General features: G+C 42.7%; 1 protein-coding gene across 1 annotated transcript in view; it reads left to right on the forward strand.

The window, feature by feature from the left end:
- Positions 1-27293, forward strand: part of phc2b (polyhomeotic homolog 2b (Drosophila)) — a 117345-nt gene that overhangs the window by 17551 nt on the left and 72501 nt on the right. The window contains exons 2-8 of the mRNA XM_056273488.1: positions 859-1171; positions 2070-2077; positions 6629-6767; positions 10368-10445; positions 11165-11326; positions 12453-12605; positions 23830-24118. Coding sequence (XP_056129463.1) covers positions 917-1171; positions 2070-2077; positions 6629-6767; positions 10368-10445; positions 11165-11326; positions 12453-12605; positions 23830-24118 — 1084 coding nt within the window. The 5' untranslated portion in view covers positions 859-916. The remainder of the gene's footprint in view (positions 1-858; positions 1172-2069; positions 2078-6628; positions 6768-10367; positions 10446-11164; positions 11327-12452; positions 12606-23829; positions 24119-27293) is intronic.

The raw sequence follows: 27293 nt of genomic DNA on the forward strand, positions 1-27293 counted from the left end.
GGGGCAGGGGGACATGTTGTCCCTAAGATTGAAAGCCTTTCGGCCTTTATGCCTTCAGAACAGATTTTTTTGCTGAATTCTTGCAGGTTTGTATTAGCTTAGCTGCATGTACTTCTAGTTTAGTTTAATTGAGTGTTAATTTAATTGCATTTTAGTGTAGTTGGGTTTGGTGACGCACTACACAGAAATAACAGGAAATGGATAATGTATATGCATGTATAAACACTATCAGTGACAATGACACAAATGCTGGTTAGAAGCAAAACGGTATGTAGTACGAAGATTAACTATGATTGATGCTGTGAATAATTTGGATCAATCAAATAGGGGTTTTGTTTACAGAAAATCCATATGCTCACCCAGATTTAGACTATTTTAGAATGTATAATCAAAAATGTAGCTTGATGCTTTTGGCTTTCACTACTGATTTCACTCAGGATTTCGCTTGTGCACACGAACGTACTGTACACATACTCTGACTCAGAACCAAATTTCCGGATTTTCTTATGACTTCATTTGTGTTACCTTAGCTAGTTTGATTTATGTCACATGCTCATTTTTCATGCAGAGGACAGGGAATATCTGTCATGTCACTCTTTTTATTTTAATTACATAGATGATTTATTTATCCAAATACAGCAACACAATATAGTGGATGTGAAATGGCAGTCTTCTGTTTCTTTTTGTATGAAGATTTCAAATGATATAGATTAGCAAGTGTGTCTGTCTACTTAATTACTCCTCCCATGTGTCTGTCTACGTGTCACTAAAAGTGCAGTATTTGTTCAATCTTGTCCTAAAGTTGTTACCATATGGTATGGCATTCCTCTCATGCGCTACATACTTCCTCTCTTCCAGGCACAGGAGAGCCATTCAGAAGAGCAGGGGGTCAAAGGTGAGAAGAGCAGAGGGCACAATGGAGAGCGAGCCAGGGGCCCCGGCCTCTACAATCAGCACAACTGGGACCACCACCACCACCACCTCAGGCACGACCACCACCAGCACCACAGCTGCCAGCAGCAGTAGTACTGGTGGCTGCATCAGTAGTAGCAGTAACAATACTAGTGCTAGTAGTACTAGTAGTAGTACTAGTAGTAGCAGTGCTACAGGAAGACAGGCGGTGCCTCAAATATCCGTTTACAGTGGAATCCCGGACCGACAGACAGTTCAGGTGAGTTCCCCTGTGTTGGGTTTGAAAGAGCTGAAATTGAGAGGGGATTTGTATTGCACTACCACTTACAATCAGATACAGTGTATCCGGAAAGTATTCACACCCCTTCGCTTTCCCCACATTTTGTTATGTTAAAGCCTTATTCCAAAATGGATTAAATTCCTTTTTTTTTCATCAATCTACATACAATACCCCATAATGACAAAGTGAAAATGGTTTTGTAGAAATTTTTGCAAATTTATTAAAAATAAAAAACTGAAATATTGCATGTACATAAGTATTCACACCCTTTACTCAGTACTTGGTTGAGGCACCCTTGGCAGCGATTACAGCCTCAAGTCTTCTTGGGTATGAAGCTACAAGCTTGGCACACCTACTATATTTGGGGTATTTCTCCCATTCTTCTCTGCAGATCCTCTCAAGCTCTGTAAGGTTAGATGGGGAGTGTCGCTGCACAGCTATTTTCAGGTCTTTCCAGAGATGTTCAATGGGGTTCAAGTCTGGGCTCTGGCTGGGCCACTCAAGGACATTCACAGACTTGTCCTGAAGCCACTCCTTCGTTGTCTTGGCTGTGTGCTTAGGGTCATTGTCATGTTGAAAGGTAAACCTTTGCCCCAGTCTGAGGTCCTGAGCGCTCAGGAGCGGGTTTTCATCAAGGATCTCTCTGTACTTTGCTCCATTCATCCTTCCCTCGATCCTGACTAGTCTCCCAGTTCCTGCCGCTGAAAAACATCCCCACAGCATGATGCTGCCACCACCATGCTTCACTGTAGGGATGGTATTAGCAAGGTGATGAGAGGTGCCTGGCTTCTTCCAGATGTGACGTTTGGCATTCAGGCCAAAGAGTTCAATCTTGGTTTCATCAGACCAGAGAATCTTGTTTCTCATGGTCGGAGAGTTCTTTAGGTGCTTTCTGGCAAACTCCAAGCGGGCTGTCATGTGCTTTTTACTGAGCAGAGGCTTCCGTCTGGGAACTCTACCATAAAGGCCTGATTGGTGGAGTGCTGCAGAGATGGTTGTCCTTCTGGAAGGTTCTCCCATCTCCACAAAGGAACGCTGGAGCTCTGTCAGAGTGACCATCGGGTTCTTGGTCACCTCCCTGACCAAGGCCCTTCTCCCCCCGATTGCTCAGTTTGGCTGGGCGGCCAGCTCTAGGAAGAGTCCTGGTGTATCCAAACTTCTTCCATTTACGAATGATGGGAGACCACTGTGCTCTTTGGGACCTTCAAAGCTGTAGAAATTTTTTTGTACCTTTCCCCAGATCTGTGCCTCAATACAATCCTGTCTCAGAGGTCCACAGACAATTCCTTTGACTTCATGGCTTGGTTTCTGCTCTGACATGCACTGTCAACAGTGGGACCTTATATAGACAGGTGTGTGCCTTTCCAAATCATGTCCAATCAATTGAATTTACTAGAGGTGGACTCCAATCAAGATGTAGAAACATCTCAAGGATGACCAGTGGAAACAGGATGAACCTGAGCTCAATTTTGAGTGTCATAGCAAAGGTGTGAATACTTATGTACATGCAATATTTCAGTTTTTTATTTTTAATAAATTTGCAAACATTTCTACAAAACCTTTTTCACTTTGTCATTATGGGGTATTGTGTGTAGATTGATGAGAAAAAAAGGAATTTAATCCATTTTGGAATAAGGCTGTAACATAACAAAATGTGGGAAAAGTGAAGGGGTGTGAATACTTTCCGGATGCACTGTATGTGTGTCGCGCCCACAGACACAGTTAAATGGAGCAGACATGCGTTAACAATGTGCACATACTCACGCACACTCATACGCGAATGCCATTTTCACATGACCGCTGTCATACTTCTCTTTGTTGGTAGCACAAAGCTACACCAAAGGGGACTGCTTGCCTGACACTTCTGGACTCTCGCTTCACAATTAATTCTGCTGATAAAGTGTAGGTGTCAAACAAGCTGTTCCAAGGAAGGGGTCAATCTCTCCACTGAAATAAACTTGTACAGCTGTAAGCAGCCTTTAGCTTCACCCGTTCTCCTCTGCTTTAGTGCTCTTGATCCCCGGGGCCCTTCAGGATTAATAGGTCGGTTGGTGTCCCCGCTGCTTTTATTGCTGGCACCAAGACAACAGGATGTTGGTGTTTTTTCTAATCTTCCAATCCTTGAACTCAGCCTGCGGTGCTGACAATAAGAAAGCGAGCAGTGTCTTCACCAACCATCCCCATTCCACAGATCAGGCCACCATCCGTTTATGCTCAGTGAAATTAAATTGGTATTTCCATCGCATTCAGATTCCTTTGACCCCCACTTCACCCCCACTTCCCAAGAGCTTTGGGTCAGGGCAGCTCTGCTATGCATTGGACCACATGGCAGCCCCATTCCCTGGTTGCTTGGCAACCAAGCCAAGGCTGTCAATCAACTTCAGAGATGAAGGGTGGGGAGAGGCTGTGTCAGTGGAGGAGATTAGCTCCATTATATGAAGTGGAGGATGTGCGGCTCAGCAGTCTGATCAATACTGGGTAGAGTTGCACTTTTTTTTAAATGGACTGATGGACTCAAAATTAGCTATATTTGCTCTCCAATCTACTTTAAATCTCATTTGTTTTTGTTTTTAATCCACATTTCAAAACGAACTCTTGTTATTCACATTGCCAAGATTGTGCTTTTGCTTAATTGATGTTGGCTGATGTTGCCCCAATACACCTGATAGGGCTATACAACCGGAGGGTTTTTCTGTGCACTGCATGGACCATTTCATGATGATTACTGGCAAGGTAAAGGGAAGTGGTATATGCTTTTTTATTAAGAATTTGTGGTGCACTGACTGACTGGGAGTATTTCTCTCTAACGTGCGATCACTGTGCAACAAAATAGACAAGCTTCATCTACTGGTGGGGAAGAATAGAGACTTCTCTTCATCTTGTGTTTTGTGCTTTGCGGAAATTTGGCTGTTTGGATCAATACCATTACCCTGGTGGCTCACCTGGTAGAGCGTGTACCACATCAGGCTGAGTCCTTACCACAGCGGCCTGGGTTCGAATCCGGCTTGGGCCCTTTAGGGGCGGCACGGTGGCACAGTGGTTAGTGCGGTCGCCTCACAGCAAGAAGGTCCTGGGCTCGAACCCTGGGGTTGTCCAAACTTGGGGGTCATCACAGGTCATCCTCTGTGTGGAGATTTGCATGTTCTCCCCGTGTCTGCGTGGGTTTCCTCGGGATGCTCTGGTTTCCGCCCACAGTCCAAAGTCATGTAGGTCAAGTGAATCAGCCATACTAAATTGTCCGTAGGTGTGAAAATGTAGGCCCTTTGATGGACTGGCAGCTTGTCCAGGGTGTCTCCCCGCCTGCTGCCCAATTACTGCTGGCATAGGCTCCAGCATCTTGCGACCCCAATTGGGATAAGTGGCTTGTATAATGGATAATGAATGGATGGCTATTGACTGAGGGAAACAGAAACAGATGGAGTCTTCATTTAGTTTGTTTATTACTGCTGTATTGTGCATACTAAGTCAAGTCAATTTTATTTGTATAGCCCAATATCACAAATTACAAACCCCAATTCCAATGAAGTTGGGACGTTGTGTAAAACATGAATAAAAACGGAATACACTGATTTGCAAATCCTTTTCGACCTATATTCAATTGAGTACACTACAAAGACAAGATATTTAATGTTCAAACTGATAAATTTTATTGTTTTTTGCAAATATTCACTAATTTAAATTTGATGCCTGCAGCACATTCCAAAGAGCTGGGACAGGGGCAACAAAAGACTGGGAAAGTTGAGGAATGCTCAAAAAACACCTGTTTGTAACATTCCACAGGTTAACAGATTGACTGGAAACAGTTGAGTGTCATGACTGGGTATAAAAGGAGCATCCCCGAAAGGCTCAGCCGTTCACAAGCAAGGATGGGGCGAGGTTCACCACTTTGTGAACAACTGCGTGAGCAAATAGTCCAACAGTTTAAGAACAACGTTTCTCAACGTACAATTGCAAGGAATTTAGGGATTTCATTATCTACGGTCCTTAATATCATCAAAAGATTCAGAGAATCCGGAGAAATCGCTGCACGTAAGCGGTAAGGCCGAAAACCAACATTGAATGCCTGTGACCTTCGATCCCTCAGGCGGCACTGTATTAAAAACCGACATCATTCTGTAAAGTATATTACCACGTGGGCTCAGGAACACTTCGGAAAACCATTTTCAGTTAACACAGTTCGTTGCTACCTCTACAAGTGCAAGTTAAAACTCTACCATGCAAAGCGAAAGCCATATATCAACAACACCCAGAAATGCCGCTAGCTTCTCTGGGCACGAGCTCATCTGAGATGGACTGACGCAAAGTGGAAAAGTGTGCCGTGGTGTGACGAGTCCACATTTCAAATTGTTTTTGGAAATCATGGACGTCACGTCTTCCGGGCTAAAGAGGAAAAGGACCATCCAGATTGTTATCAGCACAAAGTTCAAAAGCCAGCATCTATGACAGTATGGGGGTGTGTTAGTGCCCATGGCATGGGTAGCTTGCACGTCTTTGAAGGCACCATTAATGCTGAAAGGTACATACAGGTTTTGGAGCAACATATGCTGCCATCCAAGCGACGTCTTTTTCAGGGACGTCCCTGCTTATTTCAGCAAGACAATGCCAAGCCACATTCTGCAGGTGTTACAACAGCGTGGCTTCGTAGTAAAAGAGTGCGGGTACTAGACTGGCCTGCCTGCAGTCCAGACCCGTCTCCCATTGAAAATGTGTTGTGCATTATGAAGCGCAAAATACGACAATGGAGACCCTGAACTGTTGAGCAACTGAAGTTGTACATCAAGCAAGAATGGGAAGGAATTCCACCTACAAAGCTTCAACAGTTAGTGTCCTCAGTTCCCGAACGCTTATTGAGTGTTGTTAAAAGGTAAGGTGATGTAACACAGTGGTGAGCATAACCCTGTTCCAGCTTTTTTGGAACATGTTGCAGGCATCAAATTCAAAATGAATTAATATTGGCAAAAAAACAAAGTTTATCATTTGAACATTAAATATCTTGTCTTTGTAGTGTATTCAATTGAATATAGGTCGAAAAGGATTTGCAAATCATTATATTCTGTTTTTATTTACGTTTTACACAACGTCTCAACTTCATTGGAATTGGGGTTTGTACAAATTTGCCTCAAGGGGCTTTACAGCAACACAACATCCTGTCCTTAGACCCTTGCATTGGATAAGGAACAACTCGCTATAAAAAAAAAGAAGCCTTTAACAGCGAGAAAAAATAGGAAGAAACCCATAGGTTTCACTAAACCCTCTGAAAACCTGTGTGCTTTGTTGTTAGTATACTAAGTATACTATCCAACCAATGACCTCTCTGTCTGTCCGTGTGTGTCTGTTCCTGTGTGTGTGTGTGTGTGTGTGTGTGTGTGTGTGTGTGTGTGTGTGTGTGTGTGTGTCCTTCATGTATTTGTAGGTGATCCAGCAGGCATTGCACAGACAGCCTAACACTGCAGCCCAGTACCTACAGCAGATGTACGCAGCACAACAGCAGCACCTAATGCTGCAGACAGCAGCCCTCCAGCAGCAGCATAGTCTCAGCACTGCTCAGCTCCAGAGCCTGGCTGCCGTGCAGCAGGTCAGTGCATGGCCCAGTGGTAACATAACGATGGGGCTGGGGGTGGGTGGCAGGGGTTTGAGAAAGTGGCTTGTAACTGGAAGATCGGCAGTATGAAATCCTCAGAGCAGTGGAGGAAAGATAATTGTGGCCCGTTGAACAAGGCGAGTGTGAGTGGTCAATGGCTAACTGTAGAAGACTGGTTGTACAGGGCAGTTCCCAAGGGATAACTGTGTGGTTCTTTTTGTAAATGGAAAAGTGTAAAAAAGGAGGTGAGCATTTGCCAATTTTCTATGTGATGTATGTATGTATGTATGCATGTATGTATGTATGTATGTATGTGTATGTATATGTATATATGTGTGTGTGTGTGTGTGTGTGTGTGTGTGTGTGTGTGTGTGTGTGTAAACGAAACACTCAACAGTAGGGAAAGTGCTCAACAAATAAGGAGCAAAATAATCCAGTGAGTCAAGTAAATTCTTTATGAGACAGTACAAGCCTGTTCCATGCCATAAGCAATCATCAGCTGTCAATAAAGCTACACGAGAAAGAACACACCATTTACTGCATCACGTGCACAGCGTCCAACGGGGAAGGGAGAGGTTGCGACATTCAAAAATTAAAAAACACGTGACCGCTAACGGTCCAGTTGGGGGGGGGGGTTGGTATTTGTCTATTGGCATGATTTATCTATAATTACAGAATAGGTGCTTATATCTATGTCTGCAACTGCTGGCCAATTCATTCCTGTAATTCAATGGGGACATTTCTGTTTTATAAATGAAAAGATATTTTTCAGTGAGACATACGTAGATTGCACATTTTACTACTGGTTGGATAAGCTTTGTTCTTTGAGAGGATTTTCCAGGTGGTTGAAAATTAATGTTTATGTCCGCCAACGACCAAATATAATGGCTTAAAGATGTTACATTCTTTAAACGGTTGTTTCTAAAGCTACATGTGTGCATTAACACATCACATCGGTAAGCAGTGTTTTGAGCTTTTGGATAAGTGCTTTACCCCGGACAGTCAACTGAGGAAGATATTCAGTAGGAACACCATCAAAATTATTTACAGCTGCATGCCTAAAATTCAACAAATATTATCGTCCCACAACACAAGAATCATGAACAAAATAATGACACCTTCATCACAATCGGACCCCCCCCCAACTGCAACTGCCGTGTGAACGACTCATGCCCCCTCGAAAGAAAATGCCAGATGAAAGGAGTTACCTACCAAGCTACAGTGATGAGAAATGACAACGGCAAAATAGAGACATACGTCGGTCTAACAGAGGGAACATTCAAAAAGAGGTTTAATGCACACGTGTAGCTTTAGAAACAACAGTTTAAAGAATGTAACATCTTTTAAGTCGTTATGTTTGGTCATTGGTGGACAGAAACATTTATTATTCAACCATCTGGACAATTCTCTCAAAGAACAAAGCATATTCTTTTCTTTTTTTAAATTTATTTCTGATTTTTCCCTTTTTCTCCCAATTTAGTCGCCAATCGATCCCTATTTTAATTCAAACACCCACCCTCGTACTGCATGCGTTCGCCAACTGCATCTCTCCGGCCAGCAGTCTCGAAGGAGCTGCCCTGCCACTTTCGTGATGAGGCGAATCCAGGCCAAACCACTGCTTTTTCCGACACACAAGCTGCGTCCCAATTCAGGGTCTGCATCCTTCGGAGGGTGCAGCCTTCACAGTTTACGAAGCCGACTCCTCCGGAGGCTCCTCCGTATACCGCATCAATGGTTGTTAAATGGGGCGGTCTAGCCTTCGGTGGATTTCCTGATTGCGTCACCTTATCCTTATGTCACGATTACTCTTGGAAGTTACTACTGAAAAATTATGGAGCCAGAGCTGCCGCTTTTGGTTTTTTAAATTTGCCTCATGCTGGAGGAAGAGGAGATGCGTCGCCGTCGTAGCTGGCGGCTGATTTATATCCGGCTGAGAGAGGACCGTGGAGAGGTAAACCTATTATTTTAACCTATGGTAATGTTATTATTAGATAGGTAGATGGATGATGTGGTGGACAGTGGAGACATGCACTCCCAAACAAACTCTGGGGACCACCCTTGATGAGTCCCACTAGCAGCCAGAAGACACCAAGGTCTTTCTTGTGGCATTCCATCCAGCCCAGCAGCACCGCCAGGGACTCCTGCTCAGCTAATCATGTTAATTATATGTAATTTTAAATATGTAATTTGTAAATAGCATTTTTTTCTCTAATTTGTAAATAGTTGGAAATTTTAAGACTGTTGCTTAATTATAATTAAAAAAATAGTCCTTTGTTGTCCGTGAAATGTTTGTTAACCCTTTTATAAATGGTTGTACTTAAGTTGTAAATAGTAAAAAGAATAGATAACACATATAACAAAGTAACAATATTTTAATTTATAAAACATCTAACATTTTGCACCATAAACTTATTCATAACAATTAATACACACACAAAAAACAAAAATAAATCAACGCCTCTCTATCATCCTCTCGAGCAGGGAGAAGAGCCTCTCCATCTAACGTCACGTATTTTAACAGAAATTTTGAGGTTTTAAGGTCCCCTGAAGTTTAACATATCTGGCGTTCGATGTTCAAATGAGTAGAAACCCAATACTTACATTTATAAGAGAAATCTTGCTCGGTGCTTTGAATAGACATTCGTCCACCGACCATTGTTGTTGTTTTTTTTTTTTTTTTGTGTGTGTGTGTTTGGGGAGAACGGGCAGAGCAGCGGCGCGCAAAGAATCTTGGGATATGGAAGTCTGCGAAGGATAGTAGCAGTGCATCCTTCGAAAAGAAGGCCACATTTGTGGGCTGCAATCTGATGGAGTCTGCGAATTGGGACAGCCTTCGCCCAGCGCTATGACGTAATCGGCCGAAGAATGCATCCTCCGAAGGATGCAGACCCTGAATTGGGACACAGCAATAGAGACGCATTCATGTGACGAACACAGGCCAACTCCGCCCCCCTCCCGAAGACAGCATTGCCAATTATCGCTGCTTCATCGAGTCCGGCCATAGTCGGATCTGACGAGACCGAGGCGCAAACCCCGGTCCCCAGTCGGCAACTGCATCGACACAAAGCCGATGCTTAGACCGCTACACCACCGCGGACTCCCGAACAAAGCTTATCCAGGAATGCATTGGCCAGCAGTTGCAGACATAGATATAAGCATCTATTCTGTAATTATAGATAAATCATGCCAATAGACAAATACCAACCCCCCCCCCCCAACTGGACCGTTAGCGGTCACGTGTTTTTTAATTTTTGAATGTCGCAACCTCTCCCTTCCCCATTGGACATTGTGCACCGAGGCAGTAAATGGTGTGTTCTTTCCCATGTAGCTTTAGCTGATGATTGCTTATGGCATGAAACAGGCTTGTACTGTCTCATAAAGAATTTACTTGACTAACTGGATTATTTTGCTCCTTATTTGTTGAGCACTATCCCTACCATTGAGTGTTTCTTTTAACAAAGTTATTATATACATGTATATACATATACACACACACACACACACATATATATACTATATCCAAGAGACACTTCCATGCAAACACACTGAATTGCAATGGATTGTTTCTCTCCCTCCCACGCCTCCCTATGTCAGGCTAGCATTGCGGCTGGCAGGCAAAGCTCCTCTCAGAACAGCACTTCATCGCAGCAAACAGGATCTTCTCCAACTACGGTGAGTGCAGTTCACACTCTTGGACAAAGCTTTTCAAAAGCCTCTCAATGTCACCTTTGTCCACTGGATTATAATGGAGCTAAGTTGATTATTTTTTTTGCGTGAAAATGTTTTTGGGGTGTACTGACACCATGGCAGTGGTTATAGTTATCTACACTTTTCTCCCACGGTTAGGATTGGGTTGGAAGAGTCTCATTATGAAATGGGATTTATTTGAGGAAATTAAAACAAATCATGGTACTTTTCAGGGGGTAGAAGGTAATTTGAGTTCTCAGTTGACTAAGAAATGGATTTTTGCCAACAATTAAACATTTATGTGATATATTCATAATGCTAAATGATAAACTTAAGCAGTTTTTTTTTCAAAATGTACATGCACAGTAATGCTTTTTATAGTCTTTTACCTCTCTCGCTTTTTATTTATTTAGTTGTTTGTTTGTTTATTTCAGATTCCCATTAATCGTTAAAAAACTATTTATTTGACTATTGCTATTTGACTATTTACCATTGTGTCATACATTCTTTTAGTGCTTGGTAAACTAAACCATCCTTCTCTTATTCTCCATTCCAGTCCATCTCATATAGGATAGTAAGCTGAGAAGTACTTGTTCCTATTCTTAACCTCTACTGAAAAAAGCGGTGCTACACTTTGACAATTACAGAGAGAAGGGGAAGCTGACCTAACCTAACCATCCCAGTTTCACCCTCCTCCCCTCCAGATAAACCTGACCACCTCCCCAGCAGCGGCCCAGCTGATTAGCCGGGCCCAGAGTGTCAGTTCTGCTCCCACCAGTATTTCCCAGCAGGCCGTCTTACTGGGCAGCCCGTCCAACCCTACTCTCACTGCCAGCCAAGCGCAGATGTACCTGCGTGCACAGATGGTGAGATGGCAGATGCATGAAACAAACAACATTCACACAAAAACACACAAAAACACAATAAGGGCAGTGTGCGTATGTTCAGTAATGTACTCATACACATATAAATGCCCTACACACTGCTGGAATAAACAACTCTGGCTCAGGGTTTTTTTCCTCTGGAGGCTCGCTGTGTATTCTGTAATTTTGTATTCTGTGCAGATGTGGTATATGTGTAGTTACTTTCTCATAGTAAAAGGGTGCTTCCTTTTTACCTAGGCTAAATCTTCCCACTTGAGAGAACTCATTACTTATATTAGCAGGAGTGACTTGGATTTTACATTGATGCACTGAGAATATTTTCAGCAGTCACAGACTAATTTTAATCTTCACCCATTTAAACACTTGCCTCTGGTCAGGCTTTATCTTCCATATGATAGCTTCAATAGCAGGAGCTGAAAGATCATGGTTAAGGTTTTTCAATACTCAGACTCATTTCAACAGCCCATTATACTCATAAGGTTGGATATGGGAAACTTGGGTTTTTATTTTATCTTGGCAAGAGTTTTACCATTGGCACTGAATGTGCCCACACAGACTGTGCCTGCCGCCTCATTACAAGCAAGCAAACAGCATCGTTCAAAATGTGCTGTGCCTCTGGCAGACATTGAGACAAATTTCACAGTTCACACTTGCTTAGTTTTCATTCTTGATGTAGTTGTAACACACGTGCTGTTTTGTCGGTGCAAATAATTGGTTTTTCCTTCGTTGTTTGTTTTTGTTTTTATCTTTATTTTGTTTTTCTGTGCAAAAACCTAACTCGAATGTTAGTCTGTAAAACTGTGTGTAAATCTGCAGATATAACATTATAATCACTATTTAAATGTTATTTTGGTATGTTTATTTCAAATGGACATCCGACTGCTTTATACTGCTGTACACATTTGAGCACAAGTAATAATATAAATGTGACAAAATTCTATGACATTTTCTTTGTATATAGCAGATAAGCTCTTCTCAAGCTTACTAACCCAGGACTAATTCCAGTATTACCTTGCATTGATTCCTTCTTATATACATTATCGTGTGTGTGTGTGTGTGTGTGTGTGTGTGTCTGTGTGTCTGTGCGTGTGTGTATACTGGTTTCCAGGCCCAGCAGAGTAACCTTGTGCAGGTAGCCAGGAGCTTGGGCCGGGCCGTCCCCCTGTCCCCACAACTTATCTTCACTCCAACGGCCACAGTGACAGCCGTCCAATCAGAAAACTCCAATCAAGCCACCTTACAACATACGGCCTCCTCACAGGTACAAAGTCAAGATTAACTTTATTTATTTTGGAACCTCCAAAGTAAAATAAGTGCAATGGAATTTAGAAAAGTTAGAAAAATAAAGCAGCAGTGAGAATGGATTAAAGCAGCACTAGAGGGCCTCAAAGGACAGTCTATTCAAGACCAGGAACAGGAGAAGCCATGCAAAAATGAAGTAGAGTCATGCAGGACAGTTTTAATTAGCCGTGTAACCAATGAGTTTCCCAAACACAGGACAGTTCCTGCGCTGACTCTTGAATTCTGACGGTAGTGATGCTGATGACAGTGGGCGATTGATTCCCACCTAAGGCCTATTAATGATATAATGATATTAGGGGTGGGATGATAGTGGATCGAATTCCGAATCAGTCGATACGGTCTTCATGGTTTGAGACACTTCCCATTTCGCGAGATCGTTTGTTATTAACACTAGAACGGCCGGGATTTCACTCCTACCTAAAATGACCATGGGCGGTCAAAATGACAGTCGGTTTTTAAACTTTATATTCTGTCAAGATAAATACCCAATTGAGATATTAATGCTTTGCATATGTTACTATGTCTGTTAGGAAATAACTGACACCAAAATTAATATTTTAACAACTTTAATACCGTAACGAATTCAGGAGGCAGCCGGAAATCCGCCACAGCCAGGACGTGAACCCGGGTCGCCCGCACCAAGGGCGACTGCGCTAACCAGTCGACTAACGGGTCCGACCTGTTAGCCAACAGGCTAGTGAGTCTACACATACGTGATCGTTACAATACTATTTTTCAAACAAATAAAAATCGCCGCTGTCCAACGCCTGTAAACTGCAACGCCATGGTGGTAGTCATGGTGTGTCTGAAATGGCGGCTGTACCCGGACATGTTGAAATAATACCTGAAAAACAAAATGGAAAACACATACTGCTAATCTAACAAATTTAACAAGGCCTATAAAACATGAAATGTAAAAAAGAACTGGACGTTGTGAAGGAAATGATGTAAACAACATGTGTCATAAATAGTGACATGACGCGCATGGTGACATGCATATTATGCGTGGTCATTTTGACCACTCATGGTCGTTTTAGCTAGATCTTATAACTTTTTTTGTGCGATTGATGTAAAACTTATTGTAATTCAAATATACGAAATTTTAGCAGCATTCAGCGAGTGGCAGGTCTGTATCTGTTATTAAACATTGAAAATCCAAAATGGTCAAAACAACAGCCTTGGTCATTCCAGTAGTGTTTAAAGTTTTAAAGTAAAGCAACTGTGTTACACAAGAAAAGATGGCACAAAATTGTGTTAGAACTTTTGCACTTGCATTATGTTTGAATACATGCCTTGATAATTCCAAAATGTTGGGCCTAATTCTTAACTACTACTACTACTTTTGGCTGCTCCCATTAGGGGTTGCCATAGCGGATCATCTGTTTCCATTTCTTGCTGTCCTCTACATCTTCCTCTGTCACACCAGCCCCCTGCATGTCTTCCCTCACCACATCCATAAACCTCCTCTATGGCCTTCCTCTTTTCCTCTTCCCTGGCAGCTCCATATTCAGCATCCTTCTCCCAATACACCCAGCATCTCTCCTCCACACATAGTATCCAAGCCATCTTAATCTTGCCTCTCTTGCTTTGTCTCCAAACCGTCTAACCTGAGCTGTCCCTCTAATATAATCGTTCCTAGTCCTGTCCTTCTTTATCACTCCTAATTAAAATCTTAGCATCTTCAACTCTGCCACCTCCAGCTCTGCCTCCTGTCTTTTCGTCAGTGCTACTGTCTCCAAACCATATAACGTAGCTGGTCTCAAAACCATATTATAAACCTTCCCTTTAACTCTTGCTGGTACCCTTCTGTCGCATATCACTCCTGACACTCTTCTCCACCCACTTCACCCTGCCTGCACTCTCTTTTTCACCTCTCTTCCACACTCCCCATTACTTTAGACAGTTGATCCCAAGTATTTAAGTTCACACGCCTTCGTCACCTGTACTCCTTGCATCCTTACCATTCCACTGTCCTACCTCTCATTCATGCACAGGTATTCCGTCTTGCTCCTGCTGACTTTCATTCCTCTTCTCTCCAGTGAATACCTCCACCTCTCCAGGCTCTCCTCAACATGCGCCCTACTCTTGCTACATATCCCAATGTCATCCGCAAACATCATAGTCCACAGAGACTCCTTCCTGATCTCGTCCGTCAATCTGTCCATTACCATTGCAAACAAGGAAGGGCTCAGAGCCGATCCTTGATGTAATCCCACCTCCACTTTGAACCCATCTGTCATTCCACCTGCACACCTCACCATTGTCACACTTCCGTCATGCATATCCTGGACCACTCCTACATACTTTTCTGCAACTCCCGACTTCCTCATACAATACCACAACTCCTCTCTCAGCACCCTGTCATATGCTTTCTCTAAGTCCACAAAGACACAATGTAACTCCTTCTGGCCTTCTCTATACTTCTCAGTCAACATTTTCAATGCAAACATCACATCTGTGGTGCTCTTTCGTAGCATGAAACCATACTGCTGCTCGCTAATCCTCACCTCTCTTCTTAACCTAGCTTCTATTACTCTTTCCCATATCTCCATGCTGTGGCTGATCGACTTTATTCCTCTGTAGTTACTACAGTTTTCACATCGCCCTTGTTCTTGAAAATTGGTACCAGTATGCTTCTTCTCCACTCCTCAAGTATTCTCTCACTTTCCAAGATTGTGTTAAACAGTCTAGTTATAAACTCCACTGCCATCTCTCCTAAACATCTTCATGCCTCCACAGGTATGTCATCAGCCCCAACTGCCTTTCCACTCTTCATCCTCTTCATAGCTGCTCTCACTACATCCTTGCTAATCCACCGAACTTCCTGATTCACTATCCCCCACATCATCCAACCTTCTCTCGCTCTCATTTTCTTCATTCATCAGCCCCTCAGAGTACTCCCTCCACCTTCTCAGCACACTCTCCTCACTTGTCAGCACATTTCCATCTCTATCCTTGATGACCCTAACCTGCTGCACATCCTCTCCAGCTCGGTCCCTCTGTCTAGCCAATCAGTACAAGTCCTTTTCTCCTTCCTTAGTGTCTAACCTCTTATACAACTCACCATACGCCTTTGCCTTTGCCACTTCTCTCTTCACTTTACGCTTGATATCCTCGTACTCCTGTCTACTTTCTTCATCTCTCTGACTATCCCATTTCTTCTTTGCCAACCTCTTCCTCTGTATACTTTGCTGTACATCCTCATCCCTCCACCAAGTCTCCGTGTCTTCCTTCCTCTGTCCTGATGACATACGAAGTACCTTCCTAGCTGTCTCCCTGACTATTTCTGCAGTGCTTGTCCAGCCATCCGGCAGCTCTTCATTACCACCAAGTGTCTGTCTTAACTCCTCCCTGAACTCCACACAACAGTCTTCCTCTTTAACTTCCACCATTTGATCTTTGGCTCTGCCTTCACTCTTTCCCTCTTCTTGGTCTCCAAAGTCATCCTACATACCACCATCCGATGCTGCCTAGCTGTGTTCTCCCCTGTCACCACCTAGCAGTCTCCAATCCCTTTCAGATCATGCCTTCTACATAAGATATAGTCCACCTGTGTGCACTTTCCCCCACTTTTTTTTACATCATGCTGTGTTCCTCCCTCTTCATGAAATATGTATTCACCACAACCATTTCCGTCCTTTTCGCAAAATCCACCACCATCTGTCCTTCCACATTTCTCTCCTTGACACCATACCTGCCCATCACCTCCTCATCACCTCTGTTCCCTTCACCAACATGCCCATTGAATTCCACTCCAATCACCACTCTCTCCTCCTTGGGTGCACTCTCCACCACTTCATCCAACTCACTCCAGAATTCGTCTTTCTCTTCCATCTCACACCTAACTTGTGGGGCATATGTGCTGATAGCATTCATCAATATACCTTCGATTTCCAGCTTCATACTCATCACTCTGTCTGACACTCTCTTCACCTCCAGCACACTCTTGACATCCTCTTCCTTCAGAATTACCCCTATCCCATTTCTTCTCCCAGTTGCACTATGGTAGAAGAGTTTAAACCCACCTCTGATGTTGCTAGGTATACTCTCACACCCAGTATACCTACCTTTCTTCTTTCCATCATATCAGCCAGCTCTCTCCCTTTACCAGTCATAGTGCCAACATTCAAAGTTTCAACTCTCACCTCCACACTCTTACCCTTCCTCCTCTCTTGCTGCGTCTGGACATGCCTTCCCCCTCTCCTTCTCCTTCGCCCAACAGTAGCATAGTTTCCACCTTCCACCAGCACCCTGCTGGCTAACAGTACCGATGGCGGTCATTGGTAACCCGGGCCTCGTCAACCGATCCGGTATGAAAATCTGATTTATGATCCACATATTTGATTTGGCAAAGATTTCATGGGGGATGCCCTTCTTGACACAACCCTCCCCATTTATCCGGGCTTGGGACTGGCACTAAGAATGCACTGGCTTGTGCATCCTCAGTGGCTGGGTTGGGCCTAATTCTTAATATAAATAAAAAATAGAACTGCAATGGTGTTTTGTCTCTTGCTTACCAAGGCATCCACTGTATCGTACTGAATTGAAATCGTGAGCCCTGAATCCTGACACGTGTGTGTGTGTGTGTGTGTGTGTGTGTGTGTGTGTGTATGTATGTATGTATGTGTATATATATATATGTGTATATATATATATGTGTATATATATATGTGTGTGTATATATATATGTGTGTGTATATACACTACCGTTCAAAAGTTTGGGATCACCCAAACAATTTTGTGTTTTCCATGAAAAGTCACACTTATTCACCACCATATGTTGTGAAATGAATAGAAAATAGAGTCAAGACATTGACAAGGTTAGAAATAATGATTTGTATTTGAAATAAGATTTTTTTTACATCAAACTTTGCTTTCGTCAAAGAATCCTCCATTTGCAGCAATTACAGCATTGCAGACCTTTGGCATTCTAGCTGTTAATTTGTTGAGGTAATCTGGAGAAATTGCACCCCACGCTTCCAGAAGCAGCTCCCACAAGTTGGATTGGTTGGATGGGCACTTCTTTGAGCAGATTGAGTTTCTGGAGCATCACATTTGTGGGGTCAATTAAACGCTCAAAATGGCCAGAAAAAGAGAACTTTCATCTGAAACTCGACAGTCTATTCTTGTTCTTAGAAATGAAGGCTATTCCATGCGAGAAATTGCTAAGAAATTGAAGATTTCCTACACCGGTGTGTACTACTCCCTTCAGAGGACAGCACAAACAGGCTCTAACCAGAGTAGAAAAAGAAGTGGGAGGCCGCGTTGCACAACTGAGCAAGAAGATAAGTACATTAGAGTCTCTAGTTTGAGAAACAGACGCCTCACAGGTCCCCAACTGGCATCTTCATTAAATAGTACCTGTTAGAGCCTGTTTGTGCTGTCCTCTGAAGGGAGTAGTACACACCGGTGTAGGAAATCTTCAATTTCTTAGCAATTTCTCGCATGGAATAGCCTTCATTTCTAAGAACAAGAATAGACTGTCGAGTTTCAGATGAAAGTTCTCTTTTTCTGGCCATTTTGAGCGTTTAATTGACCCCACAAATGTGATGCTCCAGAAACTCAATCTGCTCAAAGAAGTGCCCATCCAACCAATCCAACTTGTGGGAGCTGCTTCTGGAAGCGTGGGGTGCAATTTCTCCAGATTACCTCAACAAATTAACAGCTAGAATGCCAAAGGTCTGCAATGCTGTAATTGCTGCAAATGGAGGATTCTTTGACGAAAGCAAAGTTTGATGTAAAAAAAATCTTATTTCAAATACAAATCATTATTTCTAACCTTGTCAATGTCTTGACTCTATTTTCTATTCATTTCACAACATATGGTGGTGAATAAGTGTGACTTTTCATGGAAAACACAAAATTGTTTGGGTGATCCCAAACTTTTGAACGGTAGTGTATATATATATATATATATATATATATATATATTCTTTTTTTGGCTGCTCCCGTTAGGGGTCGCCACAGCAGAAACATCCATCATCTGTTTCCATCTCTTCTTAGCCTCTACATCTTCCTCTGTCATGCCAACCACCTGCATGTCCTCCCTCACCACTTCCATAAACCTTCTATTTGGCCTTCCTCTTGCCTGGCAGCTCCATCTTCAGCAACTATCCCCTAGTATACCCAGCATCTCTCCTCCGCACATGTCCAAAACATCTCAATCTCACCTCTCTTGCTTTGTCTCCAAACTGTCCAACTTCTCTTTTTCCCTTGCTGGTACTCTTCTGTCGCAAATCACTCCTGACACTCTTTTCCACCCACTTCACCCTGCCTGGACTTTTTTCTTCACCTCTCTCCCACACCCCCCATTATTTAGTTGACCCCAAGTATTTAAACTCATCCACCTTTGCCACCTCTACTCCTTGCATCTTCACCATTCCGCTGTCCTCCCTTTCATTCACGCATATGTATTCCATCTTGCTCCTACTGACTTTCATTTCTTTTCTCTGAAGTGCAAAACTCCACCTCTCCAGGCTCTCCTCAACCTGCTCCCTACTCTCACTACAGATCACAATGTCATCCGCGAACATCATAGTCTACAGAGACTCCTGCCTGAACTCATCTGTCAATCTGTCCATCACCATTGCAAACAAGAAAGGACTCAGAGCCGATCCTTGATGCAATCCCACCTCCACCTTGAACCCATCCATCACTCTTACCACACACCTCACCACTATCACACTGCCCTAATACATACCCTGCACCACTCTTGCATATTTCTCTACCACTCCCAACTTCCTCATACAATGTCACACCTCCTCTGTCGGCACCCTGTTTTATGCTTCTCTAAATCCACAAAGACACAATGTAGCTCCTTCTGAACTTCTCTATACTTTTCCATCAACACTCTCAAACCAAACATCACATCTGTAGTGCTCTTTATTGGCATGAAACCATACTGCTGCTCGCTAATCATCACCTCTCCTCTTAACCTAGCTTCCACTACTCTTTCCCATAACTTCATGCTGTGGCCAATCAACTTTATACCTCTGTAGTTGCTACAGTTCTGCACATCACCCTTATTCTAGAAAATCGGTACCAGTACACTTCTTCTCCACTCCTCAGGCATCCTCTCACTTAACAAGATTGTCTTAAACAATCTAGTTAAAAGCTCCACTGCCATCTCTTCTAAACATCTCTGTGCCTCCACAGGTATGTCATCTGAACCAACTGCCTTTCCACTCTTCATCCTTTTCATTGCTGCCCTCACTTCATCCTTGCCAATCTACCACACCTCCTGATTCACTATGATTCACTATCCCCACATCATCTCTCTCTTATTTTCTTCATTCATCATCTCAGAGTACTCGTTCCACCTTCTCAACACACTCCTTGCTTGTCAGCACATTTCCATATCTATCCTTCATTAACCTAACCTGCTGCATATCTTCCCTAGCTCAGTCCCTCTGTCTAGGTACAAATCCTTTTCGCATTCCTTAGTGTCCAGCCTCTTGTTCAACTCACCATACGCCTTTTCCTTTGCCCTCACCACCTCTCTTTTCCTTACAGCGCATCTCCTTGCACTCCCTTCTACTTACTATATGTAACCTTGTGTTCCTCCCATTTCTTGAAATACAGATGTGCTCAAATTTGTTTGTACTCCTCCACAAAAAATGAAGAATGTACGTTTTTTTTCTGAAATAACTTGACATTTACAAAAGTAATTGTAAATCATAAAACAAAAGAAAATGGCACGGACAAAAGTGATGGGACCCTTAACCTAATTTTTTGTTGCACAACCTTGTAATTTTGTAATGTAAATGTAAACCATGTAATATTTGATTGAGGTAATCACTGCAATCAAACATTTTCTGTAGGTCTCAATGAGACTTCTGCGCCTTTTAACAGGTATTTTGGCTCACTCTTAATGAGCAAACTGCTGCAGCTGTCTCAGGTTTGATAGGTGCCTTCTCCAAACTGCAAGTTTCAGGTCTTTCCATAGATGTTCGGTAGGATTCAGATCAGGACTCATGGAAGGCCACTTCAGAATAGTCCAATGTTTTATTCCTATCCATTCTTGAGTGCTTTTAACTGCGTGTTTTCGGTCATTATCCTGTTGGAGGACCCATGACCTGCAACTGAGACAGAGCTTTCGGACACTGGGCAGTACGTTTCGCTCCAGAATGCCTTGATAATCTTGAGATTTCATTGTGTGCCTGTGCCAGGCCCAGCAAAGCAGTCCCAAAACATAACCGAGCCTCCTCCATGTTTCACTGTAGGTATGGTGTTCTTTTCTTTGAAAGCTTAGTTTTTTCATCTGGGAACATATAGCTGATGTGACTCGTCTGTCCAAAGGACATTCTCCCATAAGGATTGTGCCTTGTCAGTATGCATTTTAGCAAATTCCAGTCTGGATTCTTTACGTTTTTCTTTCAAAAAAATGAAGTCCTCCTGGGTCTTCTTTCAGGGACCCCACTTTGGCTCAAAACGTAATGTATGGTGTGATCAGAAACAGATGTACTTTCACCTTGCAGTTCAGCTTGTATCTCTTTGGCAGTTATCCTTGGTTCTTTTTCTATCATTCATATTCTCTCCTTCTGTTCAATCTGGGGTCGATTTTCCTCTTGCGGCCATGCCCAGGGAGGATGGCTACAGTGCCATGGACCTTAAACATCTTAATAATATTTGCAAATGTCACAGGAACATCAAGCTGCTTGGAGATGGTCTTGTGTCCTTTACCATGCTTGTCTATTATTTTCTTTTTGATCTCCTCAGACAACTCTGTCCTTCGCTTTCTTTGGTCCATGTTCAGTGTGGTGAACACAATGATACCAAACAGCACAGTGACAACTTTTCTCCATTTAAATAGGCTGAATGACTGATTACATGATTGGAGACATATATAACACTAATTAAATAAACGAATTATTTTGAAATATCACTATAATCCGATTATTCATTATCTTTTCTAAGGGGTACCAACACGTGTCCAGGCCATTTTAGAATATCTTTGAACCCACCTCTGATGCACCTGGCCTTACTTCCCTTCCACCTGGTCTCTTGCACACACAGTATATCTACCTTCCTTCTCTCCGTCATATCAGCCAGCTCTCTCCCTTTACCAGTCTTAGTGCCAATATTCAAGTTCTGACTCTCACCTCCACACTCCTACCCTTCCTCCATTCCCACTGCCTCTGGATATGCCTTCCCCCTCTTCTTCTCCTTCGCCCAACAGTAGCATAGTTTCCTCTGGCATCCTGCTGGCCAACAGTACTAGTGGCAGTCATTGCTAACCCGGACCTCGACCGATCTGGTATGGAAATCTGATTTATGATCCGCATATTTGATTTGGCAAAGGTTTTACGCCGGATGCCCTCCCTGACGCAACTCTCCCTACTTATCAGGGCTTGGGTACGGCACTAAGAATGCACTGGCTTGTGCATCCCTAGTGGTTTGGTTATACAACACTATATATAAAACTTTGTTAAAAGAAACACTCAATTGCAGGGAAAGTGCTCAACAAATAAGGGGCAAAATAATCCAGTGAGTCAAGTAAATTACTTGACTCACTGAATTATACATATATATGTGTGTGTGTGTGTGTGTGTGTGTGTGTGTGTGTGTGTGTATATATGTATATATATATATATATGTATATATATGTATATATGTATATATATATATATGTATATATATGTATATATGTGTGTGTATATATATATATATATATATATATATATATATATATGTGTGTGTGTGTGTGTATGTATGTATGTATATATGTATATGTATATATAGCGTTTTTTCCCGAAACCGTCAATGGTGTTGTGAGTGCTCAACTAATGAGCGGAATATCAACACAGACACAGGAAAAAAGATTTTAATACATTGCAGTACAGGCCTGTTTCGTGCGTCTCGCACTCATCAGCTGCTAATGTGTTTCAACAAAGAAACACATTCAACAAAGAAACACCCACACACACATATATATGTGTATATATATATATATATATATATATATATATCAACATGGATACAGGAAAAAAGATTTTAATACATTGCAGTACAGGCCTGTTTCGTGCATCTCGCACCCATCAAAGACGGCACAAAAAGGGATTGCAACCTGCATAAACACAGATACAGGAAAAAATATTTTAATGCATAGCAGCAGTACAGGCCTGTTTCATGCGTCTTACACTCAATTATTTCAGAGACGCACGAAACAGGCCTGTACTGCTATGCATTAAAATATTTTTTCCTGTATCCGTGTTGATATTCCGTTCCTCATTAGTCGAGCACTCAACACCATTGGCGGTTTCGACATTTTTTATATTTATATATATATATATATATGTGTGTGTGTGTGTGTGTGTGTGTATGTATATATATGTATATATATATAGTGTGGGTGTGTTGGATGGTTCTTTGCCTCTACATGGTGCATCCAATTCCTTACATACAAACGTATGTCTTATTACTACATACTAGTGACACTAGAGGGTCTGTTCAATGTTGTTTAATAGGCAATTACTCAGCAACACAGGTGGTTAAATGGTGTCTGGTTAAATTTTAATCATTTCAGTAAAAGTCACTTTGAAAATTTCAATCTCTTGCAATAAACTTTCACTGTCATTCATCGTTACAAGGGATTGGATGCCATTTTGAAATTTTTAGTGTGAAGTAATCAAAATATGTGAAACGAGAAAGGGCTCTAGTAAGGTTTGTGTGCTGCAATGGCCAAATTTTAGTCAAAGGAAAGCATTTGATTTCCCCAGTTTAAAGAGATTGGGTGACAACAGTAACTGTATGCACCTTTAGGTATATTTGTCAGCATGTGTACATTTCTGAATACATTTTAAATTTGTGCTGTAGCATAAACAAGCACATCAGTCAATTCTCTTTGGCTTTCATGGTATTTACTTTTTACTGTGACTCATTGTCATTTGAAATTGCAAGTTATTTGCACATTGTTAATTACATAATTACATCCCTGTGATGAATACTAATTTAGATGTAAAGACATTTTGTTCAGGAATTTTGAGAAAGTTGTAGTAAAAAGTACCACAAGATGGTATCAGTGGGTCATAGGTATTGATGATATTGGTGAACCCTGAATAATTAGGATTGACAGAGAATAAACATCACTGTTTTAATAGCTGTAAATATATAACTTGAATACACAGTCAAATTTCATATAGTATTTATGCAGGTTGCGATCCCTTTTTGTGCCGTCTCTGAAGAATCAGGTCCAGAACTTGGCCATCCGAGGCCAGCAGGGGGCAACCACATCCTCCTCTCAGACTCTGCAGGCCCTGAGCCTGAAGCAAACCCCCATACCCATCCAGCCTGCCTCGCTGATCAAGAACTCTAGCCAAGGGACCCAGGGCTCTTCAGGGGGGAAGACAGGCCCATCCGACAGCCCCACAGATGGAGGGAAAAAGGGGGACAGTGCAGTGGTCACAGAGGTGCGGGCCATAAACATGAGCCGCAGTGTCACTGCTGTTAGTGCCCCGCCCCTTATTGCTCCAGGTATGTGATTGTTATTGCGTCACACCATTTTACATCACTGTAGCCTGGACATGTTATCTGGCCAATGGTATTTTCTGTTTAAGGATAAAGTTGGTGTGTCTATTTTTTTTATATGTCTGTGAGAAGATGGAAACCATCAATGATTTTCTCCTTCTCACCAGCAGCTGCAGTGTAACCAATGTCCGAGATGCCAACATTTTGCAAGCCATCACACTCCATTGTATTCCAAAAAGCAGTTTAACCAGGTGTCAGAGCTGTATCTTTGTTTTGGCTAACACAACTCATCGTTATGAATGATTTGGGCATTGCGTTTTTTTCTGAATGTGTTCGCAGATGGCCACAGCAACACATTTCTTTTATATGTATGCTCAGGAACTTGCTGGTGTGCCAATACGAGCGCGAATAGTAATACAGGTTGACTTACAGGCTACAGTGTACTGCACACTGATATTGTTATATAAATGTAATCCATTATTATTATTATTTCATTTATAACTTTCACTCTTCACAAAATTCTTTACACAAATAATGCCTGGGCTAGACTCTGATCAGTATGACAATTTTTGAAGAAAAAAATTACTGGAGATGAAACGGTCAGAATTTGTGGACCTATTCAACCATATTTATATGAGCCTGAGTATTCCTGAGAGGAAAAACAACAAAGGACTGAGAAGGAAAGGCTAAAGGCAAGAATTGCCCAGTAGCGCCGAGATTGAAAAGTGACTGATGGTATATGGGGCGCCAAGTGTAACAGACCCTTTTTCGTAGACAGAATGCATTTTGTGCTATGAAACGCATAAATTTATTACGAAACCACGTAACACACAAACATGTTAGCATTGTGTCCGTGAAATATTGAAAGAGCACATACTTTCGTGCACAGAAAACCAAACGGATAATTCCTGTCGTGCACTGAATTGACCGTTGTGCTTTTCATTTTGTGGACAAAAGGCTTAATGCACTTCGGCAATATGTGGTCAAAAGAAACTAATTTTGTAGACAAAAGTAATTCTGTCCACATAATAGATATCCTAGGCAAGCATTTATAATTTTGTGGCACGACATGCAGAATGCATATCATCATTCCGTGCCATCGAATGTTTATTTTGTCCACTTAAGTGTTTTACTATATTACTGAAAGTATGATGTGCACGAAAGGGATTTAGCACAATATATTCTGGGACTCCACAATTACAGAAGGCATTCTGCGCACGAAAGCAAAGGGTGCTTGAACTTTTGTAGACATCTAAAAAAGTTGAATCAGTTCATGTGGATACAAGATTTATTGAGAGAAAAGTTTCATCACTCATCTAAGTTACCTCTTCAGTCTAAACTGACTGCAGGTATCCCCACCCTTATAAACAATACAGTGGCATGACGACCAAAACCAACGATCGGTTTCATATGCAAATATGGGTGTGACTATTAACTAGTTACAATGGCCATGTGTACTATTCACAGAAGATTTAGGAATGTTTGCAATCACAGCGTTGTAAGATGGCGACAGATGTACGACCATAACTTGTCACATAGATGGCCTCTTTGACTCCCCGTTCAAACCAGTCTTCCTCCCTATCAAGGATGTGCACATCTTCATCCTTGAAAGAGTTGCCACTGGCCTGTAGATGGGTGTAGACTGCGGTGTCCTGGCCTGACGCGTTAGCTCCTATGTGTTGTGCCATCCTCTTGGCCAGCGTCTGTTTAGTTTCTCCGATGTACATAACACGGCAATCCTCCCAGCACTTAACAGCATACACTATATTGCTCTGTTTGTGCTGGGGGACCCGATCCTTGGGGGGGACCAATTTCTGATGCAGCGTGTTTTGGGGTTTGAAAGCAACTGAGACGTGGTGTTTGGAAAATACGCATTTCAACTTTTCCCATACTCCCGCCACATACGGAATCACCACTCATTTACGCTTAGACAGCTGTGGTCCTTCGCCTCTCTTCTATCGTCTGGTGTACTGTTTGGGCATCTTCCTGCCTTTGACAGACATCCAGTTAGGATAACCACACTTAAGCAGGGCCTGTTCAATGTGGGATTTATCCCCTTCCCCGGCCGCTGTGTCGGTGGGGATGTCAGCTCAGTGGTACAGCGTCCTGATGACTCCTAGTTTGTGCTCCAGTGGATGATGAGTCAAACCTTAAGTACTGATCAGTATGTGTTGGTTTACAGCAAACCTCAACAATCAAATGTCCCCCATCACCAATTGCAATTTCACAGTCTTCAGAAGGCTAATCTGTCATTTTTCACATCCTCCCTGATGAACTTGATGTGGTTGTCCAGAGTTAATGTGGTTGGTGAAATGTGGTACGTCCTGACATTTAATTTTAACCCAGGTGTCGTCCACAAATCTGAAACAATGGCTAGGTGGTGTCCCTGGATAGGACATCAGATCCCTCTTTTCCACTTCCTCCATATACAAGTTAGCCACTAAAGGTAGACAGGGGAACCCATAGCACACCCATGCCTCTGCCTATAGTACTGCCCCCTGTATGTGAAGTATATGGACTGAAGACACAGCTTCAGGAGCAGACACACTTGGTCACTGTTAAAGGTGGAGTCATTTTGTAATTTAATGCGGACCACCTCCACTGCTTCATTAACAGGAATGCACATGAAGAGAGACTTAACATTATAAAATATGGGAAGATGGTGGCATGGACTCAGGTTTGCAGCAGCCTCACCCAGTACCGATTATGCAGTGTCTTTGTTCACGTCTGCCTCTGTGTCTCAAGTTTGTGTGAAGTGTTTATTTTGATTATCAATTTCACTTGGCTGGGAGAGCTGCCCCTGGATCGACTGAGAGAGCTTGGTCTGCTGCGTCCCGTGGACCCGAAGAGGAAACACCGAGGGCGGTCTAACAGGACACGGAAGCAGGGCAGGCTAAGTTAACTGCTAGCCCACAGCCCTGCCTGAGAGGAAATACTGAGGTGGTCTGGCAGCAGCCTCGCCTGGCGTCGACTGTGCAGTGTTTTTGTCTGCGTCTGCGTTTGTGTCATCGTGTGGGGGAGGTATGTCGAAGGTGTCTGGCTGGAGAGCTGACATTGGATCGACTGAGAGAACATGTTCTGCTGCATACAATGGGCCCAAGGACCACGGCCCTGCCTGGAGCTGCGCCTGAAGAGGAAACACCGAGGGCGGTCTGACAGGACACGGAAGCAGGGCAGGCTA

Source organism: Lampris incognitus, chromosome 2 (genome assembly GCF_029633865.1).
Source record: "Lampris incognitus isolate fLamInc1 chromosome 2, fLamInc1.hap2, whole genome shotgun sequence".
Classification (NCBI taxonomy): domain Eukaryota; kingdom Metazoa; phylum Chordata; class Actinopteri; order Lampriformes; family Lampridae; genus Lampris; species Lampris incognitus.